This window comes from Centruroides vittatus, unplaced genomic scaffold, assembly GCF_030686945.1.
Source record: "Centruroides vittatus isolate TY-2023 unplaced genomic scaffold, ASM3068694v2 scaffold_2003, whole genome shotgun sequence".
NCBI lineage: Eukaryota > Metazoa > Arthropoda > Arachnida > Scorpiones > Buthidae > Centruroides > Centruroides vittatus.
Window position 1 is genome coordinate 131,331 of NW_027122686.1, and position 24,376 is coordinate 155,706.

The 24,376-nt window shown below is 26.7% G+C and overlaps 2 protein-coding genes across 2 annotated transcripts in view; one reads left to right on the top strand and one right to left on the bottom strand.

Moving 5' to 3' along the window:
* The window catches only part of LOC136987428 (uncharacterized), a 54,900-nt gene extending 51,189 nt beyond the window's left edge, over nt 1-3,711 (bottom strand). The window contains exon 1 of the mRNA XM_067285163.1: nt 3,700-3,711. The gene's annotated coding sequence lies outside the window, so the exon portion shown is untranslated. The remainder of the gene's footprint in view (nt 1-3,699) is intronic.
* Nucleotides 1-24,376, top strand: part of LOC136987425 (uncharacterized) — a 75,502-nt gene that overhangs the window by 10,021 nt on the left and 41,105 nt on the right. Inside the window, exons 3-13 of the mRNA XM_067285160.1 lie at nt 1,430-1,581; nt 1,657-1,745; nt 2,422-2,566; nt 5,787-5,933; nt 9,289-9,443; nt 13,604-13,928; nt 14,006-14,182; nt 16,238-16,321; nt 16,400-16,537; nt 19,793-19,909; nt 21,377-21,621. Coding sequence (XP_067141261.1) covers nt 1,430-1,581; nt 1,657-1,745; nt 2,422-2,566; nt 5,787-5,933; nt 9,289-9,443; nt 13,604-13,928; nt 14,006-14,182; nt 16,238-16,321; nt 16,400-16,537; nt 19,793-19,909; nt 21,377-21,621 — 1,774 coding nt within the window. The remainder of the gene's footprint in view (nt 1-1,429; nt 1,582-1,656; nt 1,746-2,421; nt 2,567-5,786; nt 5,934-9,288; nt 9,444-13,603; nt 13,929-14,005; nt 14,183-16,237; nt 16,322-16,399; nt 16,538-19,792; nt 19,910-21,376; nt 21,622-24,376) is intronic.

Genomic DNA, 24,376 nt, shown 5'->3' on the forward strand with positions numbered 1-24,376 from the left:
TCTAGCAGTTTAATCACTAAGTACAAATGTTTTTGGCTGTTTTGAATGGCCGAAAATGTTTGTACTTAGTGATTAAACTGTTAGAAACAAAGTGTAAAAGGTTTTTGTCTTACTTAATACTGTATATTCTCAAAAATATTATAAATTATTGATACTCATAATTTTATTTAATTGATATAAAATGTTACCTAAAATGTCACTTTAAATACAACTCCAGTCTTGTAGAAAATTAAGAATAACTGTTTTATTGTAATTATCAACATAAAAAAATAGATTTTTTTTATGTTGATAATTACAATAAGACAAATTAGAAAATTAATTTATATTTTCAGAGGCATTCAAAAATTAGCTATATGTAAAAATTTCATAAATTCACAAAATAAGAAGAAAAGAAAATGAACATATTGCATTCTATTAGTAACATCTTATATGTAGTAATACTGTAATTACTATTAATTATAAGATGTATTATGCTAAATTTAGAAATGTATTCATTCATTCAATTCATTACTATATAACGAATGAATAAATAAATTTAAAATATATTAATAACCTTCTGATGATTTTGAATATGTGAAAAAATCAGTAATGATAAATGTTAGTTTATTGCATTACTAATATTAAGGTTATCGTTACATTGACATTTATTAAAATTGGTAATTTTAGTAGCTTTAAAGATAAAACAAACTAAAATCAAAATGCAAATAAGTCAAAAAATAAATAGTTTAGGTAGAAAGAATCTAATTCACTTTGAAGGATTGAGAGATTTTTTTCATCTATGTTATTAATCATGTCTTTTTGTAAACTGTGTCTAAAAATCCAGATGTTCTGGACACACTAAAAATATCCTTGTAGCAAATGTCTTTTAATAACTTAACATTAACCCATAATATCTTTGTCTTTCCTACAAGTAGATAAATCTGGTTATCAATCAAAACTGATTATTTAGACAGCATTTATATAAATTTTATTAAAACTGAATTTTAGAGTAATATAATCTCAATGAATAGATAGTTTAATTTAGGTGACCACATTTTTTTCCTGCTTGAATTAATCTATAATATCTGAGATTATATCATTATGATGCCAAATTTTGTAGATTTTTATTTCAGTGTAAGTTGATATTTTGAAATACATTTGTATGAAAAAATTAGTAAATGTAATTTGTGATGAAATTATTAAAAACAATCTTTCAGTCTATATAGTCCAATGAATTAAAAAAACTAGTATTGATGTAGTATTCAAGAAAGTCAATTATGTATTTATATAGCTTAATTTAATATCAACTATATATTTAATATAAGTTATTTTAATAAAATTTTTAAAATAAATATAAAAAACTTTAATAATTTTTCAAGGACATTGAATATAAATGATAATATAATATTCAATAACAAAAGATGTATAATGAAGTTAAATTTTCTTATAGGGAATTTTCTGAAATCTGGACATTCTTATCAATATCGATATCATGCAACTGGTAATGGAGCTGCAGCTGGCATAACTGATATATCCAGTGAAATAGAATTAGATTGTTTAGTAACATTGAGTGCTGCAACTAGTTGTCTGTATAACTTAGAGGTAAAACATATTAAATATATATGAATATAGATTTGTACGATAAACAACTATAATAAATTAATAATTTTTTTATAGCTCTCTAATTGCAAAATATCAGCAAAGGGAGGACCAGAAGGGATTGGTAAACATTGGATAAAAGATCAAAGCTTAAGTTTTTTAACACAGTAAGATAAATTATTGTATTAATTATATGTTAATAAAATAAATAAATAAATAAATACTTTAAATTGTGTATATATACCAGTTTAAATGTTAAATATACACTAATCAACCAAAACATGATCACATAACTAATATTTCATTGATCCAAAACTGCCTGAACCTAGTAAGGCATTGCCTACAAGATGTTTAAAGGAGACTTAGAGTATTTTGTGCGAGGATGATAGCAACACAGTTGGCAACTCTACAGACTTTGTGGTGAGGTAGTTGCAAAGCAAACCTGTCAATCCCACACATCTCACAGATGTTAGATCAGATTGAGATCTGGGGAGATTAATAAATTATTTAAAGACAAAGTAAAGTTTTAGAAATCACAAGACTTTTAAATTGAATATTTATATTTCATCATTAATAGATTTTTATAGAAAATCAAATTGAATAGATTCTATATATAATTTTTAAATAAAGTGTAAAAATTGTTATTATAGCTTATTAAGGCTAAATAAATTAATTTAATTTTGGATGAAAATACTTCTTTAGATTAAAAATATGTCATATAACATTGATATTGAACTAATTTTATTATAATTATTAGTATTATTTGATTATTTATAATTTTAGTTATTTTGATCTGTATTATTATATTAAATGTTTTTTATTTAAAATTTCTAAAATTTTCAGATATCCAGTATTATTTTCTTTGAATAATGGAAAATTGGGTACTGTATTTGCTCATCCAGAAGATTCATTGGTTTCTGTTAATATTAAAAGAGGTATTATTTCTGGATTTGCTATTTCACCATCATCTACAGATGGTGAAGAAAAGGTAAATTATAAAATATATAAAAGTTGAAGAGAAGTTTTATTATAATACTAAAATTATCTGTATTTGTTTATACAAATATTTTTATCAAAATCAAGCTTAGTTTTAATAGTCTTAAGTTGATTGCAAAGTATTGTGTATAAACTTTTTCAAAATTTATGCAAATTAGAATTGCAAAAATTTAAAAAGTTTTAAGCTGTTTTGTCTTCCTTTTCTGCTTCAGTTTTATATGCATTGGCTTACAACTAAGAGGAACATAAGGAAGACCAAGAGTATTAGTCAACTTTTTTATTGCACTTTGGTTTTCTGACCCTTTTTGCCATGTCCTCTTAGTGTCCCAGGGTAGAAAGAGTTAAAAAAAAAGGACTCTTTTTTTGCTCATTTTACTTTTGAAGGAAGAGTTTATTGGGTACAAACCAAAATAATAAAACAGTGCAATAAAATATGACATGCCTTTTTTAGCATTCATTCATTTTTTTTTTAATCTTGTAGGTCTTTGTCAATTCTTGTATCTGTTCTAATAGAGAGGGATTATTTGATTGTATTGGATTATTGTAGTTATACAGTAAACTCTCCATTAACTGTAACTCAAGCAACTGGCAAAAAAATTGAAGAAATAATATTTTAAATAAAAATTAACATAAAATTAATTTCTAGTGGAAATATAAGTTTAAACTTGGTACACTGCATCATGAGTAAGCCCATGCTTTGCAAACCCCATTTTTGTCCTGCCATTTAATTAAAATTGCACAATACATTCACAAAGCTGTTTTTAGTATAAAACTATGTTAGATTAAGTTAAGTTTCTTTATTTGTTTTCATTTGCTTTTAATTACTATATTTCATTATTAATATCAAGTCAATATAGAGTTTATGGTATTGTATAGTATGGGGTATATTATTAGTTAGGTCTGTTTTAATAGCCTAACTAATAGAAACTACAATTATCTGGCATCTCCAATCCTCGTGGGTGCCAGTTAACTGAGGATCCACCATAATAGTGTTCCGTACATACATTGCTTCCAACTTTCAGTTTGGTTAGTATTTTTGTCATCATATTTATGTTGGTTCTGTTGTCCAGTTTTTGAGTGTTGTCAGAATTGCCAATTGATTTGATACTTTAATTGGTATGTTACTTTTTAGTTTCTTCTCTTCTGATTTAAAAGATGATTCCTGATCTTATAATACTTTGTCTGGATATGTATTTGTTAGATGAATTCCTTTCATAGTTTCAATTACTGATTTTGATATTGTTTTTCATCATTTTAAGTTCTATGTATTTTGAGAAGTAATTAACTATGTATACTTTTCCTTTTAGGTGAAATAAATCTTTGTCTAGTTTCTCCCATAATCTTTTTGACAGATATAGTATGTTTATATCTTGTATATTGGTATTCATGGAAGGCCAATATAGACTCTCTGGTCTTTCTTTTACACATGACTATTCCTCCATGTTCCATATGTTGTCTTTTAAAAATATCTGAAAGTGTCATGGTTGATATGACTGTACAGTACATGATAATCCTTCTACTTTATGTAGTTTTTCTTAAATTAAAACACACACATGAAACTATTCAATTCTAGCAGATATGTTTTCATTTGATACAAATATTTTTAGTCTCTTTTATAGGTTTTCTTCCGGTATAACATCCAAGAAAGGGAATGAACTTCATATGTTCTATTTAAGATTTTATATTTGTATATATTCTTTTCCTTGATACATTATATTAAATAGAATTTTGAAATGTACATGTTTCAATTATATGTAAAATGAACATTCTTTTCTTGGATCTGTAACCTGTTGTTTTCTTATTATGTTATAGAACCTTTGGAATATTCCAATTTAGAATATCAGAATTTTGTACTTGAAAGCTAAACCGAGGAAGGTCTACAAAATATACTGAATATGTTTGTTCATTTACTAAATAAACTTATTGCTTGAAGAGTGTGAATAATTTTGCTTTATAGACAAGTAATCTCTACTCCTAAAATAATATAGTCTAAGGAAGCAAAACTTCCAATTATTTTATTTTATTTTATTTTTTAAATTTAAACACCAGGCAGGAGAAAAGCAAAAGCTCTTTTGCAGTATCTTCTAAGCAAATGTAAAAACACCCAGTAAAAGAAAGACATATGAATTAGTTACAATTCAAAGTTTAGTGGCTAACAAGTTTTTCTAAATAGTTTTTTCTGGTTAAATGCTGCCAGTTCTTTTAAATTTTAAAATTTACATTATACTGTTGTAAATATTCATGAAACTATATAAAATCATAGAATATGTAGTTTTTTGTTATTTTGTCATTATATTATATATAGTTTCACATTAATTTTTATAATTATGAGTCAAATTGAATAATTATAATTATACAATGATAGAATCATGCTTCTGTTGCATTGCCAGTTCTATATTGATATTACTTGTTTATTGTTCTTTCTGCTTATTTTTGCTTTCACTAATAGTTATCTTGATACTGTGAGTCTTTTCACATATAATGTCATGTCTGTAATGTGCTTTCAACAGTTAATAGGGTAAATTGCATCTTTTTAAGAAGAGTCTAGATGCAGACCTCCTTGCCCATTGTAGTGATCTGTGGACCTCTACGATGGGCAAGAGGTAATTTAATATTTATACTTCTATTTCACAATTAATATGATTAAGATTACAAACTTCCAGGAAAAGATTTCCCCTCAGCACCACAAACAATTAAAAATCCATATGAATTGCTTCTTATACAATTTTAAATGTTATTTTATTTCTTTTGCTAATAAATAATTCAGTGTGATCAAATTTAAGCAGTAGCCACTGACTTACCCTCTGTCTCCCTTCTACTAGGTTATATATTTTGCGGACATTCATAAAGAATCAAGTTATATTATTAATTCAAGCAGCTTTGAGAATTTTATTGATTTTTTTTTTAAAAAACAATACAGTTTTTACTTGAAGTTAAATATAAGATTCAAATAGCAAATTGATATAAAAGCAGACATGAGATTGAATTAATTATTTACTTTTTTTTGAATAAGTTTATGTTTAATAAACATTATAAATATTAAATTATATTTATATAAAAATTATATATAAAAAAAAAAATCATAGTTCTGATACTTTTCTTGTATTTATTTATTTTTTTCATTTTTATGAAAAATAGACAAATGTACTACTGTAATGTTTTAAAATATGTAAAATAAAAAAATTAAAATATTTGTTGTTTTTAATTCATAGTTACATAGAGATATACATGGTACTTGTCCAAGAAAAATCTTTTATAAGAATAATCGCAGGATATCATCATCTAAAGATATGCAAAGATGTGCTTTCCCAAGTCATCCAGGTTGGCATCTTAGTCCATGGTCATTTTTTTGGAACATGGTGAGTTATTAACTTATGTGTAAACTTATTATTTATTAAATTATGTATTACACATAGTATATGTAGAATTATGAAATACTAATTTCTGATTTGAAAATGTAAAGTCACCTGATGTAGCATATTTCTAAAAATTTTCTGTTTAAGCCAATGCATCATCAACTGCCATAAATAATTGGGCTAACTTTTGGATAAATATGATTAAAGATTAGAAATAAAAGTTTATCCAAAAGTTAGCCTGATCATTCACGGCAGTTGATGATGTATTGGCTTAATGTTATCGGGTTTAGTGTGTTGTTTATTTGTATTTTCTGTTTAATCATTAAAAATAAATATTGTGATCTACATTTATTCTTGAGAGGATATATGCTTTTTTATTTCAATAATGAAAAAAATGTAATTTGTTTTGGAATATTAGAGATGATATATATCTTAAAAGATTCAATTTTTAAATTCCTAGTGATATTTCTATATGTCAAAAAATTCAAATATTATATTTTACTTGATATCTTCTCTAATTTAAATACATTTAAATTAAAGAAGAAATCAAGTAACACTAAGTTTTGACCAATTCATTAAGATTTGTAAAGAGAATTTTAATTAATAATTTTCATTAACATAATTTAGATAAGGTGATTGTAAATTCTAATATTTATACTTCTATTTCACAATGAATATGATTAAGATTACAAGCTTCCAGGAAAGGATCTCCCCTCATCACCACAAATAATTAAAAATCCATATGAATTGTTTCTTATAGAACTTTAAATTTTATTTTATTTCCTTTGCTAATAAACAATTCAGTGTGATCAAATTTAAGCAGGAGTTATATTAAGAAATAAGAATTTATGCAAATTAAAACAAAGTGTTCCATTGTAATATGTTAAAAGTTTATTATAAAGATATTGATGTAATGGACACTATAAAGCATTATATTGACAAAAATCTTAACAAAACACAAAAATTGTTCCTAAAAATCAACTAGTCTTATAATCTATGAAATTTGTTGATATTATTTTTATTATAATCCATGATATTTTTTTATGCAGAAATTTTGATTAGCTTAGCTATTTTTGTAATGATAAATACATTAATTAAGCACAGACATACAGAATTAGTTATGCAATTTTCCAATTGTGTTAAAAACTTCAGTTTTATTAACTGTACTTAAAATTTTGATATTGTATATTTTGAATAAAATTTTTTCTGTATGTATTTTAGAAAAGCAAAACTTTATTATAATACTTTGGAAATATTTAATTAACGAAAGTAATTATGACAAAATGATTATTCAGTAAAACTAATCAAGTTGAATATATTTAATGTAGTATATATAATCTTATAATTTTTATAATTTATATTTAAATAACTAATACAAAGTGGAAACTATTGTTGCTGTACTGAATACATCAATTATTTGAAATACAGTAGAGCGTCGATTATCCGATTCAATTGGGGACTGGGGTTGTTCGGAAAATTGATTTTTCAGATAACTATTATGTAAAAAAAATACATTATTAATATAGTATATTAGTATATCCCATGTAATTAGTATATCCCAATAATAGTATATTAATATATACCACATTGAAATTTTCTTCTTTGTGTGTCGCTTTGTGTTGAATTTTCGTCGATGTTAAGCCTAATAAAAATTTTTATAATAATAATCATGGCTATTGTATCGTTAAAAATTATTTCTTTATTTTGTACAAACAAAATAAATATATTAAAAAATATAAGAGCAAAAAAAAATTATACTTTAGAAGTTAATCTAGTATCATAAATGCTCGATTCAGCATGACAGTCCGACTGGAAAGCTTTCGGTTAACCAAACGTTTCGGTTGACCGGCTTTCAGATGAATGACACTCTACTGTATATGTAAAGTGAACATTCTCTTTTTGGATCTGTAACCTGTTATTTTCTTATTATGTCATAGAATCTTTAGAATATTCCAGTTTAGAATTGGAAAGCTTTTGGTTGATTGATGTTCGGATAATCGACGTTCTACTGTATTAATTAAATCAATAGATATGGAAATAAATAGCTTAAAGTCTGGTTCTTCTTAGTAACATTAAACTAGTATCTTCTCATAATCTGTATCAGTTATCATCTTTTTCATTTATATATAATCTACTTAATCCCAATGAATAAAATATAAAATTGTTATTGTAGAAATATCAAAAGTATATAAATTAAAGATAATTAGTAAGCAGTTATAATTTAGGTATTCTATTTCTTTTTCTCTGGGAAAATAAAATCTTTATTATGCATATTTTTAAAACTGATAACTGTAAACTTAAAGATAAATTTTTTGATTCAAAAAGAAAAAGTATATATTTGTTGGAGATTTATGAAATATACTTTCCAATATTTGAATAAATAAACAACTATCTATATATATTATGCAGTAGGGCCAAATCAAAAGCTTAACTTAAAGCTTTGACTTAAAATATCCAATGCGTTTAACTATTATTTAACTTTAATTTTAATTGATTGCATTTTGTTTTCAAAATATAGAAGACCCCCCCTATAACATGGGTTCATATAACACGGATTCGTATAACACGGTGAAAAAATTGCGATTGTGTTTGTATAACACACTAAAAGAGACTCATATAACATGGTAAAACGTCATCGCTGACTCATGTCGCAACAGGATTGGTCAAATCTAGACCAATAGCAGATATTGTACAAACCGTTGAGTTTAAACGAGCACTGGACCTACTAAAAAACATTTATTATTCAACAGCCATAAAAATTATATTTTTATTAATGATGTCTCCAAAGTTAAGTTATTTTTCTGCGAAAAATTTGCTGATCAGGAAACACGCTCGCCATTCGATGAGCCACTCCACAATGAAAATAAGCTTAAGCAATGGTATCGTCGAACGATGTGCACTCGGTAAGTAATCCTACAATTTTTTGTTTATAGCATAGTTTATATGGATTATTCCCAAAAAATTATACGTGATTTGGAAATGTTGAGTCAAATTAGTCTAGAATCGATTAATTTTATGGAGGAAAACCTTTCAAACAGCTGTAGCCCCTAAACTGCACACATGCTGGACTGTGATTGGCTCATGTATTTAAGTGACTCATACAACACGGATTCATATAACATGGAACGTATCTACTGTGTTATAGGGGGTCTACTGTAATATTTTATAAAAATGAAACAAATTTAAACATAATGTAGAAATAACAAATTAAAACAATATTAAAAATGCTTTAAAAGTTGATATTTTAATGTTTAAAGGCAATTTTAAATGTTTTAATGGATAATATTTTAAATGTAATATTGTTTGATATAGCATTCGTAAGATTATACTTTAATTCTTATATTATTTTGGTATTTAGAGTTTCATTCAATATTTAATCAACTCATCTGCTAACTGTGATTATTTACTTAATGTAAGACAAGATGAATTAGAAAGTATTTCATGTCATGAAAGACATGCAATTCTACTTGATTCTTCACAACAAACAGCAAATGCAGTTCAAACAAATATAAAGTAAGTACAGAATTAAAATATTTTGATTTCAAAATAAAACAAATTTATTTTTAGAATGTGATTATTATTATCCACTAAAATAAGTCATTAAAATGTAAAAAGCTAGTTGAAGTATATTTAATTTCCCTGTATTCTGTTTCAACTAAGTTGTTATTGATGTAGCCAGCACAATATCACAAAAATCACCATAATAGGATAACTACTGATGAATCCCAATATGCTTCCACACAATATAGTTGTAATGTACCACATGACACAAGAGGATGGGGTTACACAAGTTAGGGTTCAAATCAAGTACCAATCAATGGGAAGCAAAATACAATGATTCAAAATAACACTTAAATATTATTGTGGATTTTTACTTATAGATTGAACAGTATTATGTATTTAAACAACAATGATTATAACAAGAATTAATAATAAGTATATATTTCAAATACAATAGAGAACCGAAAATCGGAATCAATTGGGGACTGGGGTTGTTCAGATTAGGGATTTGTTCCGATTACGGTTTATGTACGAAAAAATATATTAACCTGTCCGATGTTCAAATTTTTCTCCGTTGCGTGTCGCTTCCTGTTGAATTTTTCTTTGTTGCGTGTCGCTTCCTGTTGAATTTTTTCCGTTGCGTGTCGCTTCGTGTTGAATTTTTGTCGATTTTAAGCCTAACGAAAATTTTTATAATAATAATCGAGGCTATCGTAGCGTTAAAAATTATTTCTGCATTTTGTACAAACAAAATAAATATATTGAAGAATATAAAAACATGAAAATTATACTTTAGAAGTAAATTTAGTATCAAAAACGTTCGATTCAGCACGACACAGTCCGACTGAAAATCGTGCCGATTACCAGCGATTCTGATTACTGGGGTGCCGATTTACGAGTCTCTACTGTATTCAAAAAAAAAAAACAAGTCAAGATCAATTATATACAAAATAAACAATCAATCAATCAATCAATGAAAAAATTATTTTTCATATAATCAATCAAATCACCAAAATAATTAAGCAAAGAATACACTTTTTACGAGCTGATCGCCTATCAAAGAATGCAGACAATTCACCTCAATGAAGGTCATTGTCAGGAGCTACACCATGTTGAAACAAGCATGTCATCTTTTTATTTGTTCCAAATAACTCTGCACTACCCTATTTATATATCTGTGCATCATGTGATTAGTCACTCATATAAATTAGTATATTTTGGTCTCTATTTTTGAATTTTGCATATTTGGAGTTTCTTGGGAGTTTCTATCCTTAAAAAAAACCCCAAAAAGAAAATAACAATAACTAAAAATAATGCCCTAACCATAAAATAACAACCAGACTTCAACTCCTTACATAGTTCTATCAAAACATTTCTTTACAGGAGTTCTTACATTATGAAATTACGTATTCACAATAAGCAACGTGGAAAGTATTAAAACATGGCTTATCTTTTTTGTGCTCAGTAAAAATCCTTCACTCACAGCATTCTTGAACAGAACTGAATTTCCTGCTTCCTCAAGATTTTAATTTTAAATTACCTTGTACTTGGTTTTAGTTTTTATATGTTAATAATTTTAAAATAAACAAAGCATTATTACATTGCTTATTGTGAAAATTTTATAATATAAGGATTCCAATAAATGAATTTTTTGATGAAATAATATTGGCATCCTTTCATACTTCACCTATACAGTGATTTCTGTGATGTCATATCCTTTACATCACTATCAACTTAGTTGAGACAAAGTATAGTCTTTTATATTCTTTTTATTCTGAAATCACTTGTGAATAACAAATAGGCTTATATAAAATAAGTTAAATACTTTTGAATTAAGTAATTTGATTCACTATGCTAAAAAATTAATTTTTATACTGAAGCATAGCATCAATTTCAAAACCATTAGCTGGCAAATGATTATGATATTTGGAATAATATACTTTTCTTCGTTCTGATAATAAAATTACTCTAATGAAAGACATGAAAATATAATTAACTGTAGATTGAATATAATATATTAAGTTAAATACTTGGTATGTTCTTTCATTACATTCTGTTTAATTTTATTATTATATTGAAAACACCCAACTAGTATTTAATTCTAGATGTTTTAATTGCTCTATAGTTAATTATTTAATTTTTACTTTCCTGGCTGTTATATATAACAGAGAGGAAATGATTCCTGCAGAATATTACATTTTTGGACTTGGGATCTTGAAACGTTGAGAAATGTAAAAAAATTTAGAGGTAATTTCTATAGGTATGGATGTTATTGTATGTGCTGTGAAGTTAAAGATGAGAATATTGTTAGCTGATGAACATGAATATATCGAATAAAAAGCCATGCACAGCAGATGGTGGAACAAAGTGTTTATTTTTGTAGATAAGATACTGGAGGATTCAAACAGAAAAACAACAAACAGTAACATAGCATCACCCAAAAATCCAAAATATCAGTCAAACTGTGACTAAATGTCGCAAGGTGTATAAAGAACTGAGCTCAGATAATGCTATAACTATTCCTTAAACCTAACTTTTACTAAGGAAGAAGGAAGTCGAAAAGGATAGGGAAGAAATAGTGAGATAGTTAACAGAAGAGAATTGAATACTCAGGATGTACAAACATTACACAACTTCTGTGAGAGGCCATGTGGAACTCACTTGGACTGACTTTGAGTTATCTTTATTTTTCTAGATTTGAGATTTGCTGTGTTGTCACTTCAATAAGTTTATTGATTTTTTTCAGGCCAGTTTTGTTTCACCAGTCTCGCTAATATGCGACAACACTCAACATCATCATCTTCATCCTTACTTTACGATGGCCAGCAGAGCAAAACTCCTCTCTCGTTCCAAATGTGCCCTCAGGTAGCCTTGTCCCTCTTTGTTCATTGGTTCCACAAATTGGCTCTCACTTTCCAAGAGACTAGAGTAAGAATGGAAAGTCCTAGAAGTAAGAAGGAAGAACAAAGGAAAGATTCTAAAACTATGACTAAGTGAAAATTATACTATGGCATACAACCACAGTATGTGCATGTGAGTCCCCCAAACATGTGCTGCATGCACATGCATGATTTTGTTCATCCTTTTTAAAGTTTAATAAATCCTGTGCTTTTTGTTGAAAATTTCTGAAATTTTGCAGGGAGGTTTGTTTATTAGGGGAATTGATAACATTAAATTTTGGTGATTTAGAGGTTGAGGGGATGGAAAGATAAAGGGTGTTGTATGTATCTTCAGTAGGGTCACACTTAATGATGATTTTACTCATTAGCATTTACAATTTGTTTTATAAAACTCATCTCTATCCTCAAAATTAAGTTTTTTGCCATTTTATAATACTTAAAAATATTTAAAAAATTTTAAAATAAAATATCATAACAGATGGCGCCACTAAATGTTGCCAGAAAAGTTAAGCAACTCATTGTTGGATTTTTAAGATTGATATAATTTTCTGTTCTATTTATGACAGTCTAATTTGAGATCTTACAATATTGGTTATTTTTTAAGTGAACCTGCAGTAAAATTATTTATATTACTTTGTGTATGTTTTTATATATACAGTAGAGCATCGATTATCTAAATCAATTGGGAACTGGGGTTGTTTGGAAAACCGATTATGTACCAAAAAATATATTAACCTATCCCATGTTGAAATTCGTTCAAATCCTGGCACATCCTTAACTACCCTCCCATGGTTGCACCAGTGCTACCAGCTAAAACATGCACACCAACAAAAATAATATTGGAGTAGCCCAAGACATAGCCAAAGATTGCAGCACTAGCAGAAATTTAAATTTGCCGACTGGAAAGCTTTTGGTTAATTGACGTTTCGGTTGATTGATATTTGGATTATCGATGCTCTACCATAAAGATAAATGTTTGATTTAGGGAAATGCTATTAAAAATTTTCTATAATGTAAGAAAGAAATTTAGACACCAATTTGTGATTGTTGAACAAAAATTTAATTTGATTAATTTAATTAATTATTAAAATTTTATATATAAGTACAATGTTTGAAATTAGTAAGGTAAATATTTATTTAACATTTTTATTAAATAAAAAATCTGTGTATAAATTTTCATGTTAAACTGATATAAAAGTTTTTAACTTAAACAGAGAATGAAAATGTGATTTATTTAACATTTAAAATGCTATTTATGTTTCTAAAATTTAGATATAGACTTGAATTGGAGTCTTCAAGCAGAAAATCATTCAAGCAAACATATAGATTGAATGAAATGCGTAACACAGGAATAGAATTTGAGTATGAAGAGACTCCTGATCCACTCTTACAATCATCAGATATACTGAATGAAGTTCAAAAAGTTTTATCTGATTTAGTTATTAATAGTCAGGATAAAATACATCTAGGAAATGTTCCAAAGTTTCATGAGTTTGTAACACTTCTCAGGAAATCATGTGATTTGATCCCTTTCATTGATTCAGTAGTTTCATGCAAATTCTTGGAAAATGTTCCTCGTTGTAATAAATTACAAAAGGTATAATTGTGCATATATTTATTTATTAAGATATTTTTTTATTAAATATAAAATATTCATTTTAAATTATTTGATAGGAGCTTGCTATGGATTATCTCAAGGATGCTTTAGTCCAGTGCAATACAGCATGTTGCATAAAAGGAATTCGGCATTTGATTGCTCGAAATCAAATTTCACAAATATACATGAATTTCATTTTCTTATCTTGGTCAGATATTCATATATTAAAGCCAGCATATATTGAAGAAATTTTGGTAATTAATATAAATCATTAATAAATTAGAGATAAGTTTTGAATTCTTATTTTAAAATTAAAATTATGATATAATTATTTTTTTTTATAAAAAATTTTAAGAAAATTAAATTATGTGATAGTCAGTGTGGCTGAAACTTCTTAAAAATTATGGATTATTTTATTTCATTATGTGAATAAATATATATGGTATTTTAATTAACATTCTTTTATCTTTGATAATCATAATAGAGAGAGAGAGAATAAGATTGAGATTGTTTTAAAATTTGAAATAGAAAACATAAAAATAGAATATTTATATTATACAAATATTATATACATTAGTGTTCCCTTCTGTGCAATATTTTTTAATTTTTTTAGTTTCCTAATTTACCATTCTTTGTGCTGATTATGATATATTTTTGATATCTTATGCATTAACTAGGATAAATAAATAAATATAAAATTTATTTATTTATCCTAGTTAATGCATAAGATATCAAAAATATATCATAATCTAGAAATAAATAAATTTTATATTTATTTATTTATATGTTAATTTTATTAAGTGATTTTGGAATTATTATTATTGTTAATAATAATAATTAAAGCAATCTATTAGATATTAAATGAAATAGAAATTCAAGCCAAAACTAAAATTAATCACCAATATAAATAAAAATTAATAAATATAGAACTATTGTTTAATATTAAAGATACAGTTTAGCATTTCACATCTGATATCATGTCATAGTAAATATTTATGGTACATTTAAAGACTTTTATCATTTAAAAAAACTCTTTTATATTTAGAATCTGATATGCTAATTGTTAGAGTCTTTACTGAGAGATGGAACACTTCTAAATATATAAAAAAACTAGAATTTTCTGAAATTTGCTGCAGTATTTGTCAAAACTTACTTACTGTTACACAAAAATTGCAATTAAATCACTAAAAGAAAAATGTAAATCATCTAAAACAGACACTACCAAAAAACTTTCTTATATCAATACACAATATGTACTTGTCCAGTGAAATAGCTTTAAAACTAGCAACACTTACTGTGATACAGTGTTTTTCCTTAGTTATTTATTAACAACAGAAACTGGTATCCAGAGTTACAACCAATAGGAAAAGTATAGTAAAGAGTGAATTAAATATTAATTACTTTGATACAAACCTTAATAATACATATACATGTCATGTTAATTATTATGAAAAACTGAAAAGTTATGCGAAATTCAACTTTGGAAGCGGAAGAAGACTATTGGAAGAAGTACACTCCCCAAATTAACATTTAACAAAAATTAATTTATTGAGGGATATTATTATTTACAAGTCTTACGACAGCATTTTAAGCTCAGCATAAAAATTAGGAAGAGAGGGAGTAATTCTATTCTGACTTGGTTTGAGAGAGAGAGCTCACAGTAAGCTGCGTAAATACCTTATAATATTCATAAAGTTCTAGACGTATCAATGCGATGTCTTTCTCGTTGTCTTTGATTCTTGATGATGTAAATCCTCATCTTCATGGCTTCTTGGGTGGCGGCGAGAAGTGAGTGACGACGGCGGGTGGGCGGAACACACACACACTGTTTTGAAAGGTTTGATGACGACTGCCCTTGATTGTCCTTACCCCCTCCCTTTTTATTGGGGGCCTCCTCTGGGTTTTTCCCCATGACTGGGCTACGACCATTTAGTGGTTTTGGACCAATAGTCAAATGTTCGTTCATAGTTCCGAGAGTGACACGTTTGGTGTGTCACTCCCCTATTGAGAGAGAGAGCATTAAACTGTTTCCCATGGACTTACTTCCCTGTTGTGGGAAACAGTTTAATTCTCTCTCTCTCTCTCTCTCTCTATCTCTCTTTGTAATTAAAACGATATTAATTAATTTAACAAAAAAATTTTTAATATAACAATAAATTTCTTCATTACATCTTGGCTCTCACAAATATATCAATTATAAATATATTAATTAATATATAATATTTAGCATTATATAAAATTTATTTATATATATATATAATTTTATAATAATTTTAATAACATTTTATTAAATATTTATTTAATATTAGGCCATATGTAAACATACAAAAATGAAATTATGCTGGTTGACTCTTGGAACTGCTATTTATAAATACAGTCAAGAACATTCTGAAGTAATATGATTTTATTCTTAATATTTATAACTTGCTAATAGTAATAAGATTTCTTAAATAAAATTTTGCTATTTTTAGATTCCTCAACGAGTTACAGAAGCTGTAGCACATTTGTCATCATATATTAGCACTGACTGTATTATTGATGATATAACATTTCCTTCAGAATATACTACAACTGATGATAAAATTGAATATCTTCTTACAATTATAAAGGTACTCTATAAAAGTAATTGATTTAAAATTTTATGTTATTTACTATGAATATATTGCATGATCCTGTTTTTTGTCATTTTGATTTGCATTATTCTTGAATTATGTCATTGGAAAGACAATAGCAGGTATAGATTAAAGGAAGTAGAGAAACTAGAATTGTTAATATATAGAAAATTTGTACAGGTGATTGAAAACTGGACTCAACATTAATTATGCTACATTCTTTTAATTTTAAATCCTTAAAATTTTTTCCTTTAATTTCAAAGTTTTAATAACACTATTTATAATCTTTATTTTTCAAATTAATTCTCAGTTAAAGATGAATATTCTTTTTTGTTAATTAATCAGTTTATTGGTTAAAATAAAAATATTTCGATTGAAACAGCTGGCAGGCACATCAATTATTAATTTTAATGATAATATACATTGAGACCACAAAATGTTTGGCTGATATAAAAATATATAATCATAAACAAAAGATGGCATAATTTGTCAAATTTAATGAATCTTTGCATATTAATAAAGAGACACACATCTAAGATGTCAAAGCTAAATTAAAGAACAGCATGAATTAACAGTACAATATTATCAATGTGTTTTCTGGCTAGATTTTTGAATTTTATTCAATTTGATTTCAAAATTGGAGATTCCATTTCAAAACAATTCAGGTGATACTGTATGGAACTGGTGTTGTAAAATTTGGCAACCAAAGCTATTAGGGCATATTTATTAGGACTTGCTTTTATTTTCTGGAATGATATGAATTTTATCATCTAGAGAGCTCTGATGTTTTGGGCTTTCTTCTGATCAGTAATATTTCTTATGAATAAATATTTACAGTTTCAAGTTGTTTTTTATATCGATTTTGTGTTTGACACTGTTTCACATAAAACACGTATTTAATTAACAATTAACTTTATTTCCTCTCTGATATGACTGACTGGGGTGACGACTACATAAGAACTCCCTCTCAGACAACGAAAATATGTAGGAATTTTCACCCTTGACCTGACACTCAGATCAAGTTACAACTGATCCGTTACAACATTGTGTTTTGTCATTTTATATATGATGACAGATTACACACAAGTTACCTGTAATAAAATGGCATAACATTCATAATTCAACAGTAAATGTTAAACAGAAACATTCTTGTAAAATAAGTTTGAACTTAACAGGAAATTTTTGGATCATCTTGTAGATTTTAATATATTGCATTATTTTATAAAATTTTTATGCAATACAGATAAACATTCCGTTGTGTTTTTTCTTTTCTTTATATGATAGAGTAGTGTAAACATTTGTATCTAAATTGAAATTTTTAAAATATTATTTGATTGAGAATTTACATTTCATTCTGAAATTATCAATTTCTTGCATATTACAATTGTTATGTGCAATTTATCATAAAGAGACTGATAGTCTAGTATTTTCTTTCTATTATAAAATATATTATTTTAACAAAATAAAGTAGATTATTGGTATTATAGAGTATATAATGTATTTGTAGTTTGTGCCATTTTAGCAGTAATTGTCGGTTTTTGGGCTATACGTTGTCAATTTATTTATTTATTATTATTTTTCGGATAGTTTTGATTGTCAGCACAGCTGGGACGGCAAGAGGGTATTTAAGATGTGTGGACTGGCAACTCGCTGGACTCTATGGTTGGCATGCTGGTCGCATTGGTGTTGCTTGGGAATTTACACATTTCTTTTGAGTTTGATGTGTTTTCAGGAACTGTGCATTGTGTTAAATTGCTAAGATAATCTCAGAGCTAAATCCATTTGCATTGAGGAAATTACCTGCTGGGTACATTAGCTTTAGTGTTTAGGTTAATGAATCGTTTGTGAATAATATTGTCCAATGGGTATTATGGAGATCCACATGTTGAATTGTTGAAAGGACTTTTGTGTCAACCACCATGTGTAGCCTAATTTGCAATTTGTAAATATATTCTGTATAATTATAAACTTAGTTTTATGTGATATTTCATTGTCTCCCATTGTTTGTGGTAATCACACTTCTACATACACACAATCATCCTCTTACAGATCTTTGTGAATCCCACAAGTTCATAATCATTTATTTTGCATTGCCATAATGATTGAGACAACTAATTTACATTTTAGTCTATTAAGTGCACTTATTTTACAATATATTGAATTATGAAAATTTTGAATTAAAGATCACTTATTACACAGATATCTCTTGTACTGTACAACATGGTTTCACTCTAACATAGTTTGAAAATTGGGGCTATCCCCCATACAACACGATTTCTGTTTTGCTCCAACACAATTTTGGAAATTCTCCATACAAAATTTGACAATTTTTAAGTGTAAACTTTGTTATTTGATATATATTTTTATTCAAGTAAGCATGCATGTTGTCTCAAATTTGCCCATGGAGTTTAGAATATTGAAATTTTCAAATTATTTTGTGCTTTTCCTCAGGTTTACTTTAATGAAAACTGATTGTGCAATTTTTATTTTCTTCCTTGTCCCGACTTTCCCATCAACCAGGTGACATTGTTACTTTCAGACTTTAGCTCTTAAGACTGTCACTGTATTTTCTTTTTATAGATTAATCTTCATATTTAGTAAAGTTTATTTAAACGTTTTTAGGTAAGTGTTATTAAATGTTTTTTAACCATAGGTATTACTTACTTATGAATGATTACTTCATTCAGAAAAGTGATGAATGAAATACAGTGGTAGCTTGGTATTCGAACACAAATTCTGGAAAAATCATTTGGTACTCAACTGAACAAACATGACCCTCTAGAACAATTTTTCAATTAATAACATATTTTTATTTCATCATTCATAAACATTTTTTATGATAAAAATAAAAAATATGAAAGTGTTGCTGATACTTCTGATCAAGATCAACAAAAAAGTTGAGATGATGACAATATTATGTAAAATGAAAACGCCCTTGTTTAACTAAAATTAATATTAATATTTAATATAGTATTTTTAATTGTGATTGTTAATTAATTACTTATTGGAAATAAATTATTGATTGCTTTAATAAACATATTTCTCTTAGTAACAAAAAAGAATAGTATACTTTTGCTAACTTCTGAAACCTAACTCTATGTTTTGCATTAGTTCTTTGTCTCATATAACATGGATTTGCATAATATGACACTTTTTTAGAATGTAACTACCATATTATACTAGTAATACCTGTATTTGTTATTACAAATTTATAAATACATAAAAAAATATTTTCAATATCAAATTTTTCAGACAATTGGAAATATTGGTGATATTGCTAGACTTTCCCATAATGATATCATCAGGCAATTGTATTCATGTGCAATTTCTAAGGAGTCAACTACAGAAATTGCTGTTGCTGCTATAAAGGTAAACATTTTTAAGTATATAATAAAAAATATTTTTATTATTATTTTATATTTGTGTTAAAATATAAAAGCCTTCCAGCTTGAAAAGCATAAAAGTCTTAAATACAAATTATTTTCACTTTTTATACTAATAATTTAAAAACTTATGAGTTTGCTATAATTTATAAAGTTCATGTAATGAACCTTATTCTTATTAACAATTCACTGATATTAATAAGTTAAAAATGCTTATTTCATTTTATATTTGTATTCTTTCTGGACTCTATTTAGAATTTCATATTTTATTTTCTCAAAAATATTGTTATTAATTTTTTCCTAAATAAGTTTTTGCTAAATTATAGATATTTTATAAGAAGGAAAATCCAGATTGTTATTTGTAGTATGTAACAGATAAATAATAGATAATAATAGTTATCAAAAGAATGCAAAACTTATATAATATAAATTATTAAAGTTCTATTTTTTTCTTACATTGGCATTCATTATATATAAATATATATATATATATATATATATATATATATATTTTATTATATATATATATATATATATATATATATATATATATATTTTATTATATATAAATAATAAAAAATATAAAATTTTTAAATACAGCCTCTTCAACCTTCAAATTTCCGGTACACGACGACGAAAGTTAACAAACTAACATTTTGTATAACATTTTGAACAGGTGTAAAGTATTCCGGTAAGGGATCACAGGTTCCAAAGGGACCTGGTATATATTGGATCCACCAAGAGGTTCGTTCAAAACAGGATTTCTGAGCATAAGTATGACATTGACAAAAAAAGACACACCACTGCTCTGTCGACGTACGCCACGGACCCCGATGTAAGAGCAGACTTCGATAACACCAGCCTCATTAAAAAGTCATTCAAAACAGACCACATCAGGGCCTTGGAGACCCTTGAGATTTACAAGGCAACCAAATCGGAGAGATGTATTAATTTCAAGGACAGTAATGTATTATCGTATGCGTGGCACTATACCTCTGAGGTGCATCCACATTGGTAGTTATGTATTATTCCTGAATAGATAGACCACGTCATTATTGTGATAGACTCCTGTCTATTAAATTTTTTTATATCTTTGATCGTTACTACATGCTGGAGCTATTCAATTTTTTGAATTTCAAAAGCATTCTGTATTCATCGCATTCCATTTTGCAAGCATTAATGAACCTGACGAAGATTTCAGTGGAGAATTGAAAACGTTAGTTCATTAACTTTCGTCGTTGTGTACCGGAAATTTGAAGGTTGAAGAGGCTGTATTTGATCTTATATGTACCGGTAGTCACTAGTAAAGATTGTTTTCTATAAAATTTTTAACTTTTTTTACTGTTATTTGTATTGTTTGGACTTGAATTTAGAAAATTATATTAATTTTTTGTATTCTTAATAGCTGATTATTATGAATATTTAAATTTTACAAAAGCTTTTACATTCTTAGGCAATGTTTAAAATGAAGCCAACTAATTATATACATAAGAAACTTATTTATTTAATGAAAGATAATACACAATCAGTTGCAGTTAGACTTGCTGCATATGATATTTTAGTTCATCTATTCAGTGATGATGAATTAGCTCAGGACATAGCTATACTACTTAGAGAAGAGAAGAGCAGTCAAATTAAATGTTATATAGCATCAGATATTCAAAAATTGGAAGAAAACCATGGATCAAATAGGAGAAGGTTAGTTGTTACAGAAAAATAAAATTTAAATTTAATATTTTAAGTTTAGTATTTTTAAGTTTTTTACTATTATAATTTTAAAATTTATTTAAAAATCATTATTAAATATGACCTATTGAGAATAATATCACTTTTATAGTTATATTATAATTGTACTTGATTCACATTTATTTTAAGAAATATCAAAGAAAAGAGAAATTATTATTTTACTATTTATTTATTTAACATGTGAATCACATTTCATGAAGTATGTTGAAGAGATGCGTGAAATGAAAATGGATATAAACATATTTAAGTTTCCAAACTTACTATTGATGATTAATCTACCAATTCCAAAAAAAACTAGAATTATATTTGATTAATTAATCCCTAATTAATTAATTGAAGTGTATTAGTTTTAAAACTAGTAAACTTAAGAATATGTTTAATTGGAGCTCAATAACTTACATTAAGTATCATTTTCTAAAATATTTTCAGGGAATCAACCCATTATTAGGAGAAACAACAGTCTTATTCAGATTGCTATTTCTTCTGATGATGGATTTGTTTGCCTAAAACTATTTTAGAAAATGATACTTAGTGTAAGTTATTGAGTGCCAATTAAGCATATTTTAAACTTTGTGATTCTTTATATCACTATAGCTAAATAAATATTATAACTTTAGTGCAGCAGGTAAGGATCGATTTTATACCAAATTTAATGCTCTATATAGTAAGTTAAAAATTATGATTGGAAATCATCTGACTTTTGGTTCATACTGGAACCAAAAGTCAGGTGATTTCCATATCGAGTCTCAATTTTCATCTGTCTACTCTGTTCTCAAGATTAATGAAGGAGTGATGGGCAGACAGCAGACAGGCAACAGTGGGAATGTATAGGTCTGTAATTTGAAAATTGTGTCCCAAATATCAAAACTAATTTAGCCTAAAATTTTTAGTTAAACATAGTTTAATACCACTAGACTTTTCCAGGCTGTTGTAAGACAAATAATTTTGCAATAAATTAATTTATAAATTATTAAAAATAATATAAATATCTACTTTCTGGAGTTTCACTCTGAATTTTAATTTCACTCTGTTGATGTTTGCTACTTGAAATAGTTAATCAAATTAAAAATTTATTTAGATTGTTTTACTGTTATGTTATATTTTAATATAGTTTCAGCCAAATTTGTTAAAATTAATAATACATTAATTAATTTATAACTTTAGTATAGCTCAGAAAAATTCAATGCCAATTGATTAAATCCAAAAGTTATTGAAAGAAAACAACAACAAAAAAATTAATAAAGTTATTTTGAAAATGTCTGTTTGATACATCACACTTAAAAAGTGATTTAACATACCATGCAACACAAAAAAGCAGGGTTAAACAAAATTAGGGTTTTACCAAGTACCAAGCTTGGACTTAACAGGCAAGCAAAATACAATGATTGAAAAATGACACTTATATAAGCAAAAATCCACAATAATATTTATTAATATATAAACAACTGTGGGAAAGTACTTGATCTTTAGAGTATTCCCCGTGCAGGAACAAAACAAAAAGAAACTTCAAAGAAATAAATCACACACTCTATGACTCCAATGCAAGGAACTTAAAGTTTATTTTAGTCCTTCCAATCACTACTCTGTCCCTTTGCTATAACAGACACTAAAACAAAAGAAACAACACACACAAAAAAACAATCTCGCGACTCTATCGTCTACACGTCCTCTCTCCATTCTTTCTTCCGAAAAACTCCTTCTTCTTCTGTTGAGCATACGCAATCTCCCTCTCTCTTTCTTTTTTTTTTCCGAAAATGCGGCCCATCCTTTCTTTACCCTGCAGCCCATCCAAGGATCATGCAATAGAACACGTGATCTTTAGACCACACAACAATGATTATAAACATGAAGCTAGTAATAAATATATATTTCAATTATTCAAAAACTAGTCAAGATCAATTATGTACAAGCAAAAAAAACAATCAATCAATAAAAGAAATTTTTTTTAGCTTGGGACATATGATTAATTAAATCTCTATCAATATCAAATAAAAAGCAAAGAATACACCTCTTAAGAGTTAATCGCTTTATCAAAAGAATGCCAGACAATTCGGTTCAAGGAAGGCCACTTTTGGGAGCTACACCACACCATTGAACAGGTGTGTCAGCTTTTATCTGCTTACAAGTGTAATTTCACACTATACTATTTACATATTTAAGTGTTATGGAATCAGTCACTTATGTAAATAAATATTCGTTGGTCTTAATTTTGAATTCAGTATATTTTGGAGGGTTTCTTGAAAGTTTCCATCCTTAAAACATAAAAATGTCTCAGAAAAGAAAACAACTAAAAATAAAATAATGATCGGACTTTGACTCCTTACAATAATGTTAAACTTTTTTGTTCAGATGTTTTCCTTTGAAGTCTGAATAATCCATTTCTTTTTTAAATTTTTAGAAAAATTATTGAAATATGGATATATCTGTAGTATGACATGTATTTCAATCTATATTGAAGTGTAAAGAACAATTTATAGTGTATATCTCAGTATTGATTTATTTAAAATTTTGTTCTTTTCAAAATTTTTTAGAGGGGGAGAAAGTATATTTGTACAGTAGAGCATCGATTATCCAAAACAATTTGGGACTGGGGTGTTTGGATAACTGTTCATTAAACACATTATATTAATATATTAAACACAAAACTGTACTGTATATAATTTGTATCACACATCTTAAAAATACATACCTTACATAATCTAGTACA